A 20069-nucleotide genomic window follows, 5' to 3' on the forward strand; every position below is an offset into this window, starting at 1 on the left:
GTCATCCAGATCCTTCGGGTCAGATGACTTAAAAATACATAGGACCTATAAACATCTACAATGTTGAGTACCAAGATCCCTCTGGGATCTTTAGTAACCGAAAAACAAACAACAATTCATATCAATGTTTTAATCAATTATAAAATTGAAGCTTAGTTTTACATATAGAAGCCCAAAACAACTTGCATTGCTAGATTCAACATGTACAATAATAATTCATAACAACTTGTATAGAAAAGGATTTCAAATCCATCTAGATGACACAGTAGTATCAATCAAATTAGCAAGGACCCATTCTAATAAAAATACAGATTATCATTACCAGGTATACACTGTTATGAACGGAGTGTATAATGTTGGTCTGTATTCTATTCAGATTGGAAAGCATGCTACAGAAAATTGTTTCATGATCGAATGTTATTAGAAATGACCAAAATATATCTATCAAATTAGCAAGGACCCTACGGAAAAAAAATGTTTGATAACTAATTAGTGTTATTAGAAATGGCCACATAAGGTAGCACACCACAGTAAGACAGCCTGGCCATGGGCAATTTTTTTGTTAAGCAAATAACTCCTGTATTATGATATGTATAAAAAATGAAAAAATAAATGTACACTATAATTGGTATATCCAGTATGAAGTAGTACATACAGGCTTCACATTTATTAAAACAAAAATCAATGAATTGGTTCCGGATTTTAAATATCCGGATTTTCCGAACGTGTGTTTACACAGGAAATTTAGTTTCGCCTACAGCGCAAAATGGAAGCCCACAGAAAAGGTAAGATAGCGGAAAAACTTAATTTACAACATATGTCCAAACAAGATTAATTCTGTCTTTGGGATAGAGATATTTAACTTTAAATAGGTTTCAGAAAAAAAATTGTGTAGAGAATTGTGCCATTTTGGGTCAAATATCATAATATTTTGCAATTTTTGAGAATTTTTTAAGCTGTTACCATGGTATTCACAGCTCTAAAAATCACAGAAAATATCAGTTTACTTATCCTTCAGAGCTCTATTAAAATTGCAAATGTTGTACAGATTTCAAATATATATACTTTATTAGAGGTTATATGTAAGGTTAACTGGCAATGTTTACATATCTAAAGCATGTGCCATATTTTTCAGAATTTGGCATTTTTACTGTACACTGCTACCTTATAAGGGCTGAAAAATGTTATTTTTTGGAAATTGTGCTTAATTATGCTTGATTAAGCTTCATTTTAGTTCATTATTGCTCAAAAATGCATAAAAACAATTTAAAACTTGTTTATTATCTGGCTTGTCATATTAGAGGAATCAAGGGAGGTAACTCGCATATTTACCCATTTTAAGGGTGGGTTAATTAAGCATAATGTTAATGAGTCAGTGTAAATTGAAAAGATATTCTATGTTTTATAACAAACCCAAAATAACTTATGGGGTATCTAACAAACCATATAGACTGAATTCTGGTTTGTTTTACCTGATTTATTACCCCGTATCCATGGAAACTATTACAGTAAGTGTTATTTTTTGAAATATTTGGTGAAACCATTATTTTCAATTTATTTATACATTGGTAAGCATGTAATTTCAATTGATGGAGTGTACGGTTGATACAATATTGTCAATTATTGTCACTTCCTTCGGTAAAGCAGAAAAAAATAGCATTTTCCGCATAAAATGGGATCAGCGGACACTTTCATATGATCATTGGTACATATCTGAATTACCGGGGTGGAAACAGATGACTGTGATGTCATAGGCATGACATTTTGAAATCTTGGATGTCATGTCATGATTTATCAGTTAGAATATTGTTGTGTTGCTAAGCTGAGGTTTGGAAAGGAATTTGGTTATTTATTATGACACCATTGAGTATTTATGACGTCATAGATACCATCTGATGACATCATAGTTACTGATGACGTCATGGTAACTATGACGTCATATTACAAGGCAAAATTTGATAGTTGTATAGTATTTTTTGCTTGATTACATGCACAGAGACTCAAAGTACCACATTCAACTCAAAACACAACTTTATTCAAGAGATATACAGAATTATGGGAGTTTTCATCTTTAAAATTACCTCCCCTTATTACTGGATTGGGAGAAAAAGTTGTCAAAATACACCTCTCAGGGAAATCAGCAATACTCGGTGATGATTAAAGATACACAGAAACCCGATATGTCATTTTGTTCGTCGGAACATATTCTAGACATTCATGGGGTTTTTAGTAAAATTAGAATTAACAAAAATGATGTATAAGGTAGCACACCACAGTAAGACAGCCTGGCCATGGGCAATTTTTTTGTTAAGCAAATAACTCCTGTATTATGATATGTATAAAAAATGAAAAAATAAATGTACACTATAATTGGTATATCCAGTATGAAGTAGTACATACAGGCTTCACATTTATTAAAACAAAAATCAATGAATTGGTTCCGGATTTTAAATATCCGGATTTTCCGAACGTGTGTTTACACAGGAAATTTAGTTTCGCCTACAGCGCAAAATGGAAGCCCACAGAAAAGGTAAGATAGCGGAAAAACTTAATTTACAACATATGTCCAAACAAGATTAATTCTGTCTTTGGGATAGAGATATTTAACTTTAAATAGGTTTCAGAAAAAAAATTGTGTAGAGAATTGTGCCATTTTGGGTCAAATATCATAATATTTTGCAATTTTTGAGAATTTTTTAAGCTGTTACCATGGTATTCACAGCTCTAAAAATCACAGAAAATATCAGTTTACTTATCCTTCAGAGCTCTATTAAAATTGCAAATGTTGTACAGATTTCAAATATATATACTTTATTAGAGGTTATATGTAAGGTTAACTGGCAATGTTTACATATCTAAAGCATGTGCCATATTTTTCAGAATTTGGCATTTTTACTGTACACTGCTACCTTATAAGGGCTGAAAAATGTTATTTTTTGGAAATTGTGCTTAATTATGCTTGATTAAGCTTCATTTTAGTTCATTATTGCTCAAAAATGCATAAAAACAATTTAAAACTTGTTTATTATCTGGCTTGTCATATTAGAGGAATCAAGGGAGGTAACTCGCATATTTACCCATTTTAAGGGTGGGTTAATTAAGCATAATGTTAATGAGTCAGTGTAAATTGAAAAGATATTCTATGTTTTATAACAAACCCAAAATAACTTATGGGGTATCTAACAAACCATATAGACTGAATTCTGGTTTGTTTTACCTGATTTATTACCCCGTATCCATGGAAACTATTACAGTAAGTGTTATTTTTTGAAATATTTGGTGAAACCATTATTTTCAATTTATTTATACATTGGTAAGCATGTAATTTCAATTGATGGAGTGTACGGTTGATACAATATTGTCAATTATTGTCACTTCCTTCGGTAAAGCAGAAAAAAATAGCATTTTCCGCATAAAATGGGATCAGCGGACACTTTCATATGATCATTGGTACATATCTGAATTACCGGGGTGGAAACAGATGACTGTGATGTCATAGGCATGACATTTTGAAATCTTGGATGTCATGTCATGATTTATCAGTTAGAATATTGTTGTGTTGCTAAGCTGAGGTTTGGAAAGGAATTTGGTTATTTATTATGACACCATTGAGTATTTATGACGTCATAGATACCATCTGATGACATCATAGTTACTGATGACGTCATGGTAACTATGACGTCATATTACAAGGCAAAATTTGATAGTTGTATAGTATTTTTTGCTTGATTACATGCACAGAGACTCAAAGTACCACATTCAACTCAAAACACAACTTTATTCAAGAGATATACAGAATTATGGGAGTTTTCATCTTTAAAATTACCTCCCCTTATTACTGGATTGGGAGAAAAAGTTGTCAAAATACACCTCTCAGGGAAATCAGCAATACTCGGTGATGATTAAAGATACACAGAAACCCGATATGTCATTTTGTTCGTCGGAACATATTCTAGACATTCATGGGGTTTTTAGTAAAATTAGAATTAACAAAAATGATGTATAAGGTAGCACACCACAGTAAGACAGCCTGGCCATGGGCAATTTTTTTGTTAAGCAAATAACTCCTGTATTATGATATGTATAAAAAATGAAAAAATAAATGTACACTATAATTGGTATATCCAGTATGAAGTAGTACATACAGGCTTCACATTTATTAAAACAAAAATCAATGAATTGGTTCCGGATTTTAAATATCCGGATTTTCCGAACGTGTGTTTACACAGGAAATTTAGTTTCGCCTACAGCGCAAAATGGAAGCCCACAGAAAAGGTAAGATAGCGGAAAAACTTAATTTACAACATATGTCCAAACAAGATTAATTCTGTCTTTGGGATAGAGATATTTAACTTTAAATAGGTTTCAGAAAAAAAATTGTGTAGAGAATTGTGCCATTTTGGGTCAAATATCATAATATTTTGCAATTTTTGAGAATTTTTTAAGCTGTTACCATGGTATTCACAGCTCTAAAAATCACAGAAAATATCAGTTTACTTATCCTTCAGAGCTCTATTAAAATTGCAAATGTTGTACAGATTTCAAATATATATACTTTATTAGAGGTTATATGTAAGGTTAACTGGCAATGTTTACATATCTAAAGCATGTGCCATATTTTTCAGAATTTGGCATTTTTACTGTACACTGCTACCTTATAAGGGCTGAAAAATGTTATTTTTTGGAAATTGTGCTTAATTATGCTTGATTAAGCTTCATTTTAGTTCATTATTGCTCAAAAATGCATAAAAACAATTTAAAACTTGTTTATTATCTGGCTTGTCATATTAGAGGAATCAAGGGAGGTAACTCGCATATTTACCCATTTTAAGGGTGGGTTAATTAAGCATAATGTTAATGAGTCAGTGTAAATTGAAAAGATATTCTATGTTTTATAACAAACCCAAAATAACTTATGGGGTATCTAACAAACCATATAGACTGAATTCTGGTTTGTTTTACCTGATTTATTACCCCGTATCCATGGAAACTATTACAGTAAGTGTTATTTTTTGAAATATTTGGTGAAACCATTATTTTCAATTTATTTATACATTGGTAAGCATGTAATTTCAATTGATGGAGTGTACGGTTGATACAATATTGTCAATTATTGTCACTTCCTTCGGTAAAGCAGAAAAAAATAGCATTTTCCGCATAAAATGGGATCAGCGGACACTTTCATATGATCATTGGTACATATCTGAATTACCGGGGTGGAAACAGATGACTGTGATGTCATAGGCATGACATTTTGAAATCTTGGATGTCATGTCATGATTTATCAGTTAGAATATTGTTGTGTTGCTAAGCTGAGGTTTGGAAAGGAATTTGGTTATTTATTATGACACCATTGAGTATTTATGACGTCATAGATACCATCTGATGACATCATAGTTACTGATGACGTCATGGTAACTATGACGTCATATTACAAGGCAAAATTTGATAGTTGTATAGTATTTTTTGCTTGATTACATGCACAGAGACTCAAAGTACCACATTCAACTCAAAACACAACTTTATTCAAGAGATATACAGAATTATGGGAGTTTTCATCTTTAAAATTACCTCCCCTTATTACTGGATTGGGAGAAAAAGTTGTCAAAATACACCTCTCAGGGAAATCAGCAATACTCGGTGATGATTAAAGATACACAGAAACCCGATATGTCATTTTGTTCGTCGGAACATATTCTAGACATTCATGGGGTTTTTAGTAAAATTAGAATTAACAAAAATGATGTATAAGGTAGCACACCACAGTAAGACAGCCTGGCCATGGGCAATTTTTTTGTTAAGCAAATAACTCCTGTATTATGATATGTATAAAAAATGAAAAAATAAATGTACACTATAATTGGTATATCCAGTATGAAGTAGTACATACAGGCTTCACATTTATTAAAACAAAAATCAATGAATTGGTTCCGGATTTTAAATATCCGGATTTTCCGAACGTGTGTTTACACAGGAAATTTAGTTTCGCCTACAGCGCAAAATGGAAGCCCACAGAAAAGGTAAGATAGCGGAAAAACTTAATTTACAACATATGTCCAAACAAGATTAATTCTGTCTTTGGGATAGAGATATTTAACTTTAAATAGGTTTCAGAAAAAAAATTGTATAGAGAATTGTGCCATTTTGGGTCAAATATCATAATATTTTGCAATTTTTGAGAATTTTTTAAGCTGTTACCATGGTATTCACAGCTCTAAAAATCACAGAAAATATCAGTTTACTTATCCTTCAGAGCTCTATTAAAATTGCAAATGTTGTACAGATTTCAAATATATATACTTTATTAGAGGTTATATGTAAGGTTAACTGGCAATGTTTACATATCTAAAGCATGTGCCATATTTTTCAGAATTTGGCATTTTTACTGTACACTGCTACCTAAGTCCACATTAAAACATACATATTTTCTTATCACTATGTCACATCCAACGGAAAAAGAGACTTATGTTCTGTGCAGCATTTGATGGATGTAATGGGCTTGATTGTTCATGACAGTCTGTAGGTATTGCTGAGTTTGCGTGTTGGTGCCCCACGGCTGGTACCCGAGGGGCGGATAACCAGGATAACACATCGGATAGCACCAGTAGACAGGGTATTGGTAGTAATAGGGCGAGACAGGACAGGGATACCCCCACGCATTCCACTGAGAGTATTGTGGTGTATATTCTGACACTCCAGGATTTTCACCATATGTATCATAATTTACATATTCATCATCGTCATCATCACCATGTTCTATACATTCGTCCCATTCTGTCTGATTTCTGTATTCTTTATCGTGTAGATACTCCTCGTAACAATCATCCTCTTCCAGATAATCATCTACTGGGTCTTCCTCCTCTACCTGTGTCCTCTCGTCGTCCGATTCCTCTCCTGATGAATCACTATCAGACGATGAGTCGGTCTCTGATAGATCAGACTCTTCATTTTCCTCTCCATCGTCATTTTTCAACCTCTCTTCAGTTTGTATGGATCTTTTCAAAAATCTAAAAACCTTTTCTTCTAATTGTTTTTTACTACACTTTTCATGACTCAGTATCCTTTTCATAACATTTGCAATTGCAGTCGTTAATGCCTGAGAGGGCTCGGGATTATCGTCTACTGGAATGTCGTGTGAATCAACAGTTGTCCTTGCAATAGAGGATTTACTTGTGCCAGAACTTTTGGTAGTGGATTTAGAATGACAGACTTTTGATTGTTTTTCCTTGTATCGGTCAGCATGTGATTTCGGTACAGACCTGAGGATGGTAGATGGCACATGATCCCCAGCTGTACCACTGTCCCAGACAATTTGTTCCTGGACGTTATCACTGCCCTGGCTAGACTGTTCTGACGGAATAACAGTTTTCTTCACCTGAGTACATACTGTCAACAAACCACTGTCACGTTGTTGTACACTAATGTCCTTCTCATCAGATACATTTTGTCGCTCACTTTTTCCATTAGTAACTAACACTGACAGTGGTTTCAATGCGGTACTGTCCGTCACATCCGGTTGCACAACTCTATCAGATACAGTCAAACTTTTGGGGTTCTGAAGAACAAGGTATACTTTCCGTCGTAAATCCTCTTTGACTGCTTGATCAACAGAGCGCCGAGCATTGTTAGTAACCTTGACCTTGAATTGTTTGTCGTTAGCATCCACTGTCTCGTATTTATCATCATTATTCTTGTAATGCTCCAAGTCTAATTTAGCACTGTCATAGGTATGAGGGTTGGAGACAGGTCTGTAACACACAGAAGTTTTAAAGGACGGAATTTGAGGAAGTAAACTAGAATTAGTTACATCACTTCCACTTGATGGAAGATATGTAAAATTGTCACAGTTTTCACCAGTAAAGAGATTTGAATTCAGATCCTCCGTTTCTGAGTCTTTATCACTGCCCATAAGAGCTGTTGTTTTCACTTCATGCTTGAAGGAAATGTCACTAAACCCCTCAGTTATCTTGTCAACCATCTTGTTTTTCTGTGCTTCGTTCTGATCAGGTCCTGTACTATCCACTGTTTCTGTGAGAGTACTGTCAAACCCATTTGTGTTCAAGTCGTCATTTTGTTTATCTGACGACATCTCGTCAATTATCACTAATTTATCTTCCTGTAAGTTTGTTTGATCGTCTTTCTGTTCGTGTGATGAATCTTTGCTTTGTTTATTTTTGTTTCGTCTGTTGCCCCTTTTCCTTTGAAGGAAGGTCTTCTGGTGTTTTGGTGAAGTTTTGATCTGTTCTGAGGAGACCACATCATCAATGGTAATTCTACATTCAGACTTTGGTAGATCCTTGGGTATTGGATCTGAAAAAAGACGTAACAAGGATTGTGAAAGTGGTTAAATTGTATTTGAAGAGTGGGACAAACAGATTGGTTGTGGCTGGATAAAGGCACAGATTAGTGGTGGCTGGATATTAGGTAACCAGATTAGTGGTGGCTAGATAGTAGGTAACCAGGTTAGTGGTGGCTAGATAGTAGGTAACCAGATTAATGGTGGCTAGATAGTAGGTAACCAGATTAGTGGTGGCTAGATAGTAGGTAACCAGATTAATGGTGGCTAGATAGTAGGTAACCAGGTTAGTGGTGGCTAGATAGTAGGTAACCAGATTAATGGTGGCTAGATAGTAGGTAACCAGATTAGTGGTGGCTAGATAGTAGGTAACCAGATTAATGGTGGCTAGATAGTAGGTAACCAGATTAGTGGTGGCTAGATAGTAGGTAACCAGATTAATGGTGGCTAGATAGTAGGTAACCAGATTAATGGTGGCTGGATAGTAGGTAACCAGATTAGTGGTGGCTGGATAGTAGGTAACCAGGTTAGTGGTGGCTGGATAGTAGGTAACCAGGTTAGTGGTGGCTGGATAGTAGGTAACCAGGTTAGTGGTGGCTGGATATTAGGTAACCAGGTTAGTGGTGGCTGGATAGTAGGTAACCAGGTTAGTGGTGGCTGGATAGTAGGTAACCAGGTTAGTGGTGGCTGGATAGTAGGTAACCAGGTTAGTAGTGACTGGATAGTAGGTAACCAGGTTAGTGGTGGCTGGATAGTAGGTAACCAGGTTAGTGGTGGCTGGATAGTAGGTAACCAGATTAGTGGTGGCTGGATAGATGGACAAACAGATTACATTTGATGGTGGTGGCTGAATTTATGAAGTTCAAGCATGTCACATTTTAGGACATGTTCAAAAATTTCTTTCTTATTTTTGTTGCTTACCATTTACAGAATTATCAACGAAGAACAGAAAGTTAAAAATATTTTTAAAGATATTTCAGAACATCTGTTGGCAGCATTGAAGTAAACAAGTCAAGCCATCCTTCAATAAACCACTTTAGGATTTGACATATCCAAACCTTCACCTTTGTCATATACAAGTCAGCAAACTTACCGGGTAGTGGTGAGATATGAGTGTTACATTTCTCCTCTACTGACTGAAGATCAAGCTCCTCCTGCCCTTGGCTGATGATGGTAACCGCAGCACCGAATGTTCCTGTTAAGATCATCAACACTCATCTGTACTGTTACAACACTCAATATTTTTATTCTTGTATTTCATTATGATATACCATGAAATAGGATTTTCGTTAAGATAAAACTCTATAACACTTTGTGATAAATACTACAATATGTGCATCTTAATAATGTATATATATGACATAGTAACACAAATGACGAAGGAAGACAACTTTTTGACTCGTGCCCTGACCGAGCCTCGAACTCACGATCTATGGCACCCAATCGCCTAGCCAGAAATACCCGCAGCTTATCCGCTGCACCACATTGGCGTTCTTAAAAAGAACGTTTCAATGGTGCAGTGATGGTCGGCCCGATACCCTGACATGATCATTGTGGAAGTTGTCTATAAGCTGATATGAATACCTGGATCGTAATGTATTTACATACATGGATACAAATTGTACATATATTATAAATATTTCTCTCGGTGCAACTACGACAGGAAATTCAAATCTATATCTTCGTATCACCAACACATAGTGTATATGATACATTGTATATGATACATTGTATATATATATATATTGAAAGTATATTATGTGTTTGCTGGGTTTTTTGCCCAATAAATAGCCAGGGTCACTTTGAGGTGAAGTATCCTTGTAGTAGTTGGTGACTACCTCGCTGATCAACATACAGTAGGCCTGTCACATGCCATCTAGAGCAATTAGGGTAAAGTGTTTTGCCCTCGGACACAATCAAGACAGCACAGATTGGCCTGTTACTCAGCTTCCCGAGAAATACAAACTGACCCGGGTAGGAAGCGTCAAACCACGCACCTCAGATCTTCACCCGAGACTACATGGCCGACAGTCTAATCTACTGTTCTTTATCCTTTGGTTAAAAGTTTTGTGTACTTATGTGAACAGACACAATTTAGCTATTGACATTCTATTGACTTTTCAATTGAAATAATAATGTTTACTGAATATATGTTTTCAGGGCTGTTTCAAAATAATCCGTGAGGGAGGGGTGGGAGACCCCACTACCCATCAAATATGAAAAAAACATATAGGTATTTATTCCCACCACCTAACAAATTATACTATAAGTGCCTTCCACAGATGACACTGTGAAGTAGGACTATGTGTTCTGCAGTGACCTTTGAGACAGCGTGTTGTCTACTTAGCGAGCATGCCTGCTGTGTTCTGTGATTATAAAAGGTAATGTTTGTGATCTTGTAAAGCATGCTCTTACCAAACCTCCCTGCCCGCCCGATCCTGTGGAGATATGTCTCGTGGTCTTTGGGAATGTCCAGGTTCATGACCAAATCCACTTTGTCTGCATCAATTCCTCTGGATGTCTGGAGAGACAAAGATACATTATAGACAAAGGCTGCAACAGTTTGATTCAAACTATTCAGGGTAGAAACATTATATAATCTAATGACAAATCAGATTTATAGATAATAGAACCAGTAACACTGTCCTGTGACCTACATTCGTATTAGTAGCATTGACCTGTAACCTACATTTGTAAAGTCATATTGACCTGTGACCTACATGTGTATTAGTAACATTGACCTATGACTAACATTTGTATAAGTAACAATGACCTATGACCTACATGTGTATTAGTAACATTGATCTATGACATACATTTGTATTAGTAACATTGACCTATGACTTACCAGATCAGTAGATATTAGAACCCGGCACTTGTAGGTCTTCAGTTTACTCATGGCCTCGTTCCGGTCCTTTTGATCCAGACGTCCAGCAATACATGCGGTTGGCCATCCTAGACTTGTCAGGGTGTCTGCCATGTTCTGTGCTCTGTCAAAAAAACATGTATATTTTCTCTACTAATATAATACCTTATATGGTTTATTTGACTTATCATATGAAAATAAACTGGATTCATGAGATTTTAAGAATACAGCTGAAATAAGTTTTACATTTTTGTGAATTATGTGTTCTAGTGTACATATATTACAGTTTTAAAACTATTAGAATTAATCAGACACTCATTTCATCTACATTGGAAATGCTGTGAGATGTGTAGAACACTATAAATGAAATCTTTACCTTGTTTGTAAGTTTGAGAAGATCAGACACTGCTGGAAATTCACAGAGGAAAGTATCTCTGTGACAACCTTGGTCTTGTTCTCAAATTGTTTGTGTGGCAATGGATGAAAGGGCACGGATCGGAAATACTGGTTAATTCCTGGCAATAAAAAAAACATCCCAAATCAGAAAACAGTTAAAAGATGATGTTAATAACAAGAGGCCCATGGGGCCTGTATCGCTCACCTGGTTGGATAAGACCAAATGTTGAAATAATGTTCATATTCAAATTGTTTTATTTGTAAAACTCTAACAATGCTATATATGGTTATAGTGTGGGAATCCGAACTGCTTTAAAGATTAATGAAGTCCAGACTCTCTAAGGTCTGAAAGACCTCAAGAATTGTTTATAGAACATGCTTTCATCACTTTATGACTAGTAGCGATTTAAAGGAATTACCTCTATTTCACCTATTGGGCCCACCCCTTTGGCCATTCGGGGGTCAGAGTCACCATTTATGCAAAATCTGTTCCCCTGTTTCTGACCAAATTGGGTTCAAATCCATTCATAACTTGATGAGTAGTAGCGATTCAAAGGTATTACCTCTATTTCCCCCACTGGGCCCCTCCCTTTTGGCCCCTTTAGGGTCAGAGCCACCATTTATGCAAAATCTGTTCCCCTTCCCCCAAGGATGTTTCTGACCAAATTGGGTTCAAATCCGTTCACAACTTTATGACTAGTAGAGATTTAGAGGAATTACCTCTATTTCCCATATTTGGCCCCGCCCCTTTGGCCCCTCGGGGGTCAGAATCACCATTTATGCAAAATCTGTTCCCCTTCCCCCAAGGATATTTCTGACCAAATTGGGTTCAAATCCATTCATAACTTTATGACTAGTAGTGATTTAAAGGAATTACCTCTATTACCCCTATTGGGCCCCGCCCCTTTGGCCCCTCGGGGGTCAGAGCCACCATTTATGCAAAATCTCTTCCCCTTCCCCAAAGGATGCTTCTGACCAAATTGGGTTGAAATACATTCATAACTTTATGACAAGTAGCGATTTAAAGGAATTACCTTAATTTCCACTATTGGGCCCCGCCCCTTTGGCCCCTTGGGGGTCAGAGCCACCATTTATTCAAAATCTCTTCCTCTTCCCCCAAGGATGTTTCTGACCAAATTGGGTTCAAATCCATTCATAACTTTATGACTAGTAGAGATTTAGAGGAATTACCTCTATTTCCCATATTTGGCCCCGCCCCTTTGGCCCCTCGGGGGTCAGAATCACCATTTATGCAAAATCTGTTCCCCTTCCCCCAAGGATGTTTCTGACCAAATTGGGTTGAAATCCATTCATAACTTTATGACTAGTAGCGATTTAAAGGAATTACCTCTATTTCCTCTATTGGGCCCCGCCCCTTTGGCCCCTCAGGGGTCAGAGTCACCATTTATGCAAAATCTGTTCCCATTTTGCCAAGGATGTTTCTGGCCAAATTTGGTCAAAATCCAATAAGAACTTTATGACTAGTAGCGATTTGAAGCAAATGTTGACGGACGGACGGACGGACGACGGACGGACGGACGACGGACGCTGCGCCATGGCATAAGCTCACCGGACCTTCGGTCCAGGTGAGCTAAAAATGATCTATACCTCCACAACAAACAATGAAAGTGTTCACATAGAGAGTTGTATTGCTTTTCCAATTGATTAACAAATTAATTCATAGCCAAATTGGAATGAATTCTATAATTTATCATCTGTATTTTCTTCTCACAATTCAGAAAGAGTGATTTTTGGGGTTTAATGTCATATTTAGGTGATTTTTCAGAATTCATGATTTTACGAAATTTGATATTTGTTTTGCAATGCATCAATATTTATCCATATAGAAAATATTTTATTTTTTTTAAATGTTTATAACATATACAAGTTGCTTCCTTACTATAACGTTAAGGGGTTGTGTTTTTTTTTGTAGTTTTAGAAGAAAAAAAAACGGAAATTTAGTGAATTTTGTGTTTGCTTACAACTTACTATACTGACAAAGCAGGACAGGGGAGACATATTTATGTACAATTCTTCTTGTACTTGAAAGGGCTATAATGTACAATTGAAAAAAAGGTTTTCATTAAACTTGGAAATTGTATCAAGCATTAGACTACAGCAGACACCTTTGGTTAAACTTACCAAGAAGAGCAGGATCAGAGATGTTGAGACGGAGAAAGGTAGGATTCCTCATGTAAGCAGTCAGGTGTTGAGCTAAATATTCTGGATATGTAGCAGACAAGGCCAGCATCTGCTTGTTCTCAGGTAGGGATGAGTAGATCCAACTAGGGAGAGAAAGAGACTATTATACAAAACTGCAACACAGTTATCCAGATATTCAGTATGTAAAAAAGAAAGACTACTGGCCAAAACATGAATTTATCAACTTTTATTGAAAAGTCATTTTCATTAGCAATTAATCATTTGTTATCAATGTTGTAATAAGGAATTTTATACATGAATATAATTTTTTCTCTAAAGCTACCTGGGTATTTTATTTTGTCCACAAATCTAGGCTTCTAGCAAGACAATGATTAGATCGAATTACTGTCATTGAACCCTATCTGTGGACGATAACACTATTGCTAACAGTATCAATAGTACATTATCCAATACAAATAAACTGTGGCTTCAGGGAGTAAAACGTTTCATCATTGGACAGTTCGCTGAAAGTAGCCGGGGCTTTAAGGCCTTTCAAGGACACCGACTTCTTCTGCACATGTACCCAGCCATGTATAGGGGTTCCCGACATAGGGAGAATTCGAGCTTGCAGTATTTGCACCAATTATGATGTGATCAAACACAAAATAAGACATTTTTTTATATTGATGGTTAATTAGCTACTAGTAAGCTTCTTTCAGGTTAGAAAAAACATTGTTGCTCATTCGAAAAGTTAGAGCAAGATGACAAATATTCCTGACTACAACCTCGCTTTGGCTTCAATAATTCAAGTATGCATGCATGATAAACTTTTTGTAATAAATACCTAGCTAAAATGCTAGATGTGATCATAGTGAATTTGTGCCAGGTTCCTGTGGATATAATTATCAAGTGAAATCACATATTATTATATAAACACGTAACAGCCCTGGCCACAAGGTACATCACAACTTCAATTAAACGACGACACTCCGATAAGGAACATAGTTTTTGTTGAAAAAGTACTAGTACATGTACTAACGGTGGACCTGATCATGGTGGTACACAAAGACGTTTGGGGTAGCGACAGTTCTACTTGCAATCTGAACTCGATCTGCAAACATGATATGCAGTTCTACTTGCAATCTGAACTCGATCCGCAAACATGATATGCTGTCGATATAACTGTTCCACTAGATATTCCAAATCCCTATTTCTGCCGTTATTTTAACCACTATGGATATGTGTGATGTGAAATCATGTGCCAAATTTCTGTTTAATTTCCGATGTTGTCAACATTTTAATTAGAACTCTGCCTACTTCAGCTACAGGCAATCATCGCCATGTATCATGTGGGGATGTTGATTACTGTTTGTGTCAGTACCTCCCATACAATCAACTCGGCGAGGTAGTGAAGTACTTTCATCGTCCACAGATAGTAATCAACAACAGTGATTCAAAATAATTTCAATATAAGCATCAACATACAGGAAATGACACTGAGTTTAGAAAATCAGATTATCTATCTTTTAGTTTTTGAACTAGGCATACACAACAAGTCGTCAGAACACGGACTTCTGTCTGTGAGGGGAAACAAGCCTAGTAATAGACTACCACATACATATTGTACTTACTTGATTTGTTCCTGAAAACCTTCCTCCAGTAACTTGTCTGCCTCATCCAAAATAAACATCCTTATACTGTCTGTTGTCATCATTCCATTTTCAATCAATTGTTTGATACGACCTGTCAATCAAACGAGCAAAACTGTAGAGCAAATTCATTCCAACTTACTTCGGAAAAAATTCCACTAAACATATTTTGAGTTTGTTCTTCTCATTAGTAGGTATCCGTTATAACAAAACCTTTACTAATACCACATGACTCTTTAACTAACTGCTATTACTTGTTATTTTTCCTTTGCTATATTTGCTGTAAAACAGTCTAATACAGGGGTCGACATTAAGGCTTGTCCGCTTGTCCGGTACCAGACTAAATTGCTGTAGGACAAGTGAAAGTATCAAAACACTTGTCTGACAAGACAAGTAACCAATATTGTCTTCATGTTGTTTATTTATATTCTAAAATCAACATTCACAAGACTTCACCTTATACCTATGATAAAAAAGAAACGAAAACATGGATAGTGTACATTGGAAGTGACTTGTTCATAACGAAAATAGTTTAATTCAGAACACTATGCAGATGATAACTAAACTTTCTGTGTTTTTCAAAAATATTCAATCGGTCCCATTGGTGTCTTTGAATTGAATATGCATATTGGAAAAAAAGGAATATGAATAAAAGCGTACAAGGAAATTGCAAGTTAATTTGAAGGACTAAAGTGGCAACAGATGCAGGCTCGCTATTTATTGCAAGATTTAGCAAATTTAGTATTTCAGATAATTATGCACTATTGCATTTCTACAATTATGTTCATGTTTTAGTCAGTTTATTTCTATTCTTATAAGACTAGTTTAGTTTCTGTAAATCGAAAATAGGCAGTCAGTAGCATTTTATTTTCTTCATTATGTAACTTGGACAAAACACCAATAAATATCAGTAATATAGTTGTCATTGCAATGTGATAATTTTACTGCATGACACACAGACATCGAAAAACATTATTAAACTTAATTGAAAATTTTCAAGTGGGACAAGTGATAATTCCATTCGGACAAGTGAATATAAATGTTACTTGTCCAAAGGGACAAGTGCAGAAAAAAGTTAATGTCGACCCCTGTAATACCAATTTGCCAGTGGTTGAGTTGAGCAGTGGATAGCAGAGTGGCTTTCCAAGAAAACCAGACTTGTTTTTAATTCATACAGGCATGGGGCTACCTGACCAACCATATGGATTTTTCTCAGACATTCCTGTTTTCTACCTAATCATGACCTCTTGCACATTTCCACCCATCCCACAAGAGTGATCAATGTTTAAGATGATAAAAAATGTGACTTACTGGTAATTGTTGAAATTTGTATTTTACCATATAAAATATTTTAAGTGGAAATTATAGCTTATAAGGTTGTTTCATAAAAATAAATACCAGGAAATATGGTCTGGTCCTTTTTTTAATAAGAAATTTCATTGTATTCTTTATAGTTAAACAATTTTAGATTATATATGAACCTGGTGTTCCAACGGCGATGTGACATTTTTTAAGCTTCTGTCGGTCTTCCTGAAGAGGCATGCCTCCTATGAAAGTCTGACAGGAGAGACGCGACACATTCCTTCCAATTCCACGAATCACATCCCAGATCTGGATTGCGATCTCCCTGGTTGGAGCCAGCACCAACACCTGTAATGACCATAATTCATCAAAAAGAGAAGTGCTCAACAGATACAGTAAATGAAATGACTAAAATTGACTATTTTTTGTGATAAAGCCATTTTTACTCCTATGTACATGCAGATTTAAGCTTGTCACATATAAAGTAAAGAACATTTTAGTAATCTGATGTAGTAATATAAGCTACATTGGTAACCTTTTATCTGCTTCCTTCTGACTTGGCTAGGGAGGATTCCTTTATGGCTCAGTTAATGGACCAATAAAAAATTGAGTTCTTAGATCAACATCTAGCTGAGGCATTGGAAATACAAAAAAAAATGTATAAGGACCACTTTCTTTCAGTTGAATTGGTCCCCATGTAAGGATTGAGGGAAATATTGACCAAATACATCACCTTGCTATATCTAAAGTATCATTATATCATACCTGTTAGTTTCTTTCTGGGAGAAGAGTATGTCATTGTAGCAATTAAAAGCAATACAATGTTTCTTCTCTTGAAAAATTTATGTAAAGCTAAGTAAAACCATTGCTATTACATATTTTACAGGTAGTTATTTGACGGATACCATAACCATAGTGAGGTACTTGTGTAATATGCGCACAGTAGCTAGCTGTTTAATAAGAATCACAGTTCATTTATTAATTACCTGTAATGCAAAGCTGGCTGTTTGCAAACCTTCAAGAGCAATAACAGAAAAAACACAAGTTTTCCCTGTTCCTGACTTTGCCTGGACAATTAGGTCTGAAAGGTAAACCATTGCAAAATTAACTGTATGTTATCAATATATCAAACAATATCAAGGTTTACAAATTTAAACTGGAACATTTCATAATTTTCCCGATCGCGATCACAATGATTTTTGGGAAGAAAATTGATATGTTCCCCTTTTCACCTGTTTCATACAAATGCAAAGGTAAGATTTATTTGCACATGTGTGAAAGTACAAAATTTGGTGTTCATGCAATCTTGGCTATATTTAGCAACAAATCAATACTCTAAGTGGCGTATACAAGGCTGGTTAGCAGTTTTCCCCACCCTGAGGCCTGTTTGCTTATGTTGACAATCTGGTTCACCAATTTTTAATTTTAACAAATTTCATACATAAATCTTGACGGAACTGTATACATGTATATTAAAACAGGCCTTGAAAGTCTTTGCCAAATCTCGTCCAAAAGCAAGTTAAAATAACTAGGGCCGTCATTATTTTATAACAAACAACTCTGACCCAACCAGTCCAACCGTACCATGATAAACGAAAATGCTTGAGGTTATTACACATGCACATATATTAAGAGTGGGAAAATGCACGGCCAGAATGGGGTTCAAACCTGGGACCTCCAAACACTATATAGCCAGATGCTCTACCAATTGAGCTACTTGTTCGCTGATGATCGACCCCGTCCAGTTTCGCTACACTCTTCCCTCATTTTAAGTCTTTGACCCCGAAGACCTAACAACTCACAATCCAGGTTTTGATATCCCCTTGTCAAATATTCACCTCACTTGAAACAAGGTTTGGTAATTATATATATATATATATATATAACAGGCTCCAAATGTACTTGAGGAGACTGAGAGTGGGAAAATGCACGGCCAGACCAGGGTTCAAACCTGGGACCACCGAACACTAGCCGGATGCTCTACTAATTACAATTGAGGTACTCGCCGATGATCGACCCTGTCCAATTACGCTACACATACATCAATACAATACGGTAAAAAATCATACAGCTGAATTGAGAGGCTTTACATTTCGCTGGAGTATCGATAACTAGCTATATAGCAATAGCAGTTAAGTGCCTTTTATACAGGTCGGGGAGAAGTCCTGATTTCACTATTATAGTGGTATTCCACTATAATAGCTATATATAGCTATATAAACAGTAGCAAATTGAAGCATTTACCGGCAATAAAATTAAAATGTCACCTGTGCATTTTTCTGTGAAATCGCTGTTTTTCAATCTCTAAACTAACCGAATGGAAGAAGGAAAGGAACTCTAATAGATCAGAATGATGGTTGGCATCTCCAGGGTGAGAAAAAAAAAACAAGAAAAAATTAGCGTTACTCCACTTCCGCTTGCAGCGGCTCTGTTTGGATTAGGAAAATTACGGGAAAGTAAATACAGATTGTTGTGACGTTCAGATGAATTAGATATTAGAAAGTAAGCAAATGAAACAGAAATTGCAATTTCCGGTTACAAAAAAATGATTTTACAGAAAAATGCACAGGTGAAATTTCAATTTTTACAGTTATCGTAGCAACCAAGGACAAGGATCATGTACCTACCGACCATAACTCTCGCTTTTTGTCACATATACCTTTTCTGTCATAAATGTTTCGATTTGCTATTGTTTATAACTCTGTTTATACAGAGCTCAACAATAAGGGACTTTGAGATAGGCTTGGATAACCATTGGGCAAATCTGGAACTTAAATATATATAATAATTTAGCTAGTTACAGACTTGAACCCGGAAGTAATAACTAATGTTTAATTATGTATTATTATAAGATTCAAGATGTGGACATAGAGGCATACCAATGCCTGCGTCCATTAATTATCCTATTAAAATCCTATTAAATTATATAGCTATATATAGCCATTAAATATAGTGGAATACCACTACAATAGTGAAATCAGGACTTCTCCCCGACCTGTTATAAGCGTATATTCGCTTCTTGACCTCCTGTTTAAGGTCAATATCTAACATAACTAACAATGCACATTTCCTGTATCATGGTGAAACAAACCTAAGCCACATCTTCCCAGTGGAATTGCCTTCAATTGTATAGGGGAAGGCCTTTCGAACCCAGAACTTTTCAATCCTTGCAGGACCGGATGAGATAATAGCAGGCCTGCAAAATCAATGTTATCACTGATGAGGACGTCATTTGTTCTCCTTTTCTCGCTGATATTGTGTGCAACAGCCCCTGACATTTTAGATACAATATCAGTTGATATTTGCTGGGCCTAAATGTACCAACATGCGTTTACCACACGATTGTCCACCATCTTTGAGCATATGCCTAATGTGTGTATATAAGAAGGAATGTGATTGGTGCACATGTCGTAAGGAA

The 20069-nt window shown here is 35.8% G+C and overlaps 1 protein-coding gene across 1 annotated transcript; it reads right to left on the minus strand.

Annotated features, from left to right (window-relative positions):
- Nucleotides 1–115: 115 nt before the first annotated feature.
- Nucleotides 116–20009, minus strand: LOC117330486 (probable ATP-dependent RNA helicase DDX20). Its single transcript, XM_033888786.1, has 11 exons — nucleotides 19743–20009; nucleotides 17638–17732; nucleotides 16831–16999; nucleotides 15332–15443; nucleotides 13701–13843; nucleotides 11539–11677; nucleotides 11145–11286; nucleotides 10712–10817; nucleotides 9390–9491; nucleotides 6405–8310; nucleotides 116–517 (listed from the first exon to the last, which is right to left on the minus strand). Exons 1-10 carry the CDS (start codon nucleotides 19927–19929, stop codon nucleotides 6464–6466), a joined length of 3042 nt encoding a protein of 1013 aa, XP_033744677.1. The 5' UTR covers nucleotides 19930–20009; the 3' UTR covers nucleotides 116–517; nucleotides 6405–6463.
- Between the last annotated feature and the right edge of the window lie 60 nt (nucleotides 20010–20069).

Source organism: Pecten maximus, chromosome 7, assembly GCF_902652985.1.
Source record: "Pecten maximus chromosome 7, xPecMax1.1, whole genome shotgun sequence".
Taxonomy (NCBI): domain Eukaryota; kingdom Metazoa; phylum Mollusca; class Bivalvia; order Pectinida; family Pectinidae; genus Pecten; species Pecten maximus.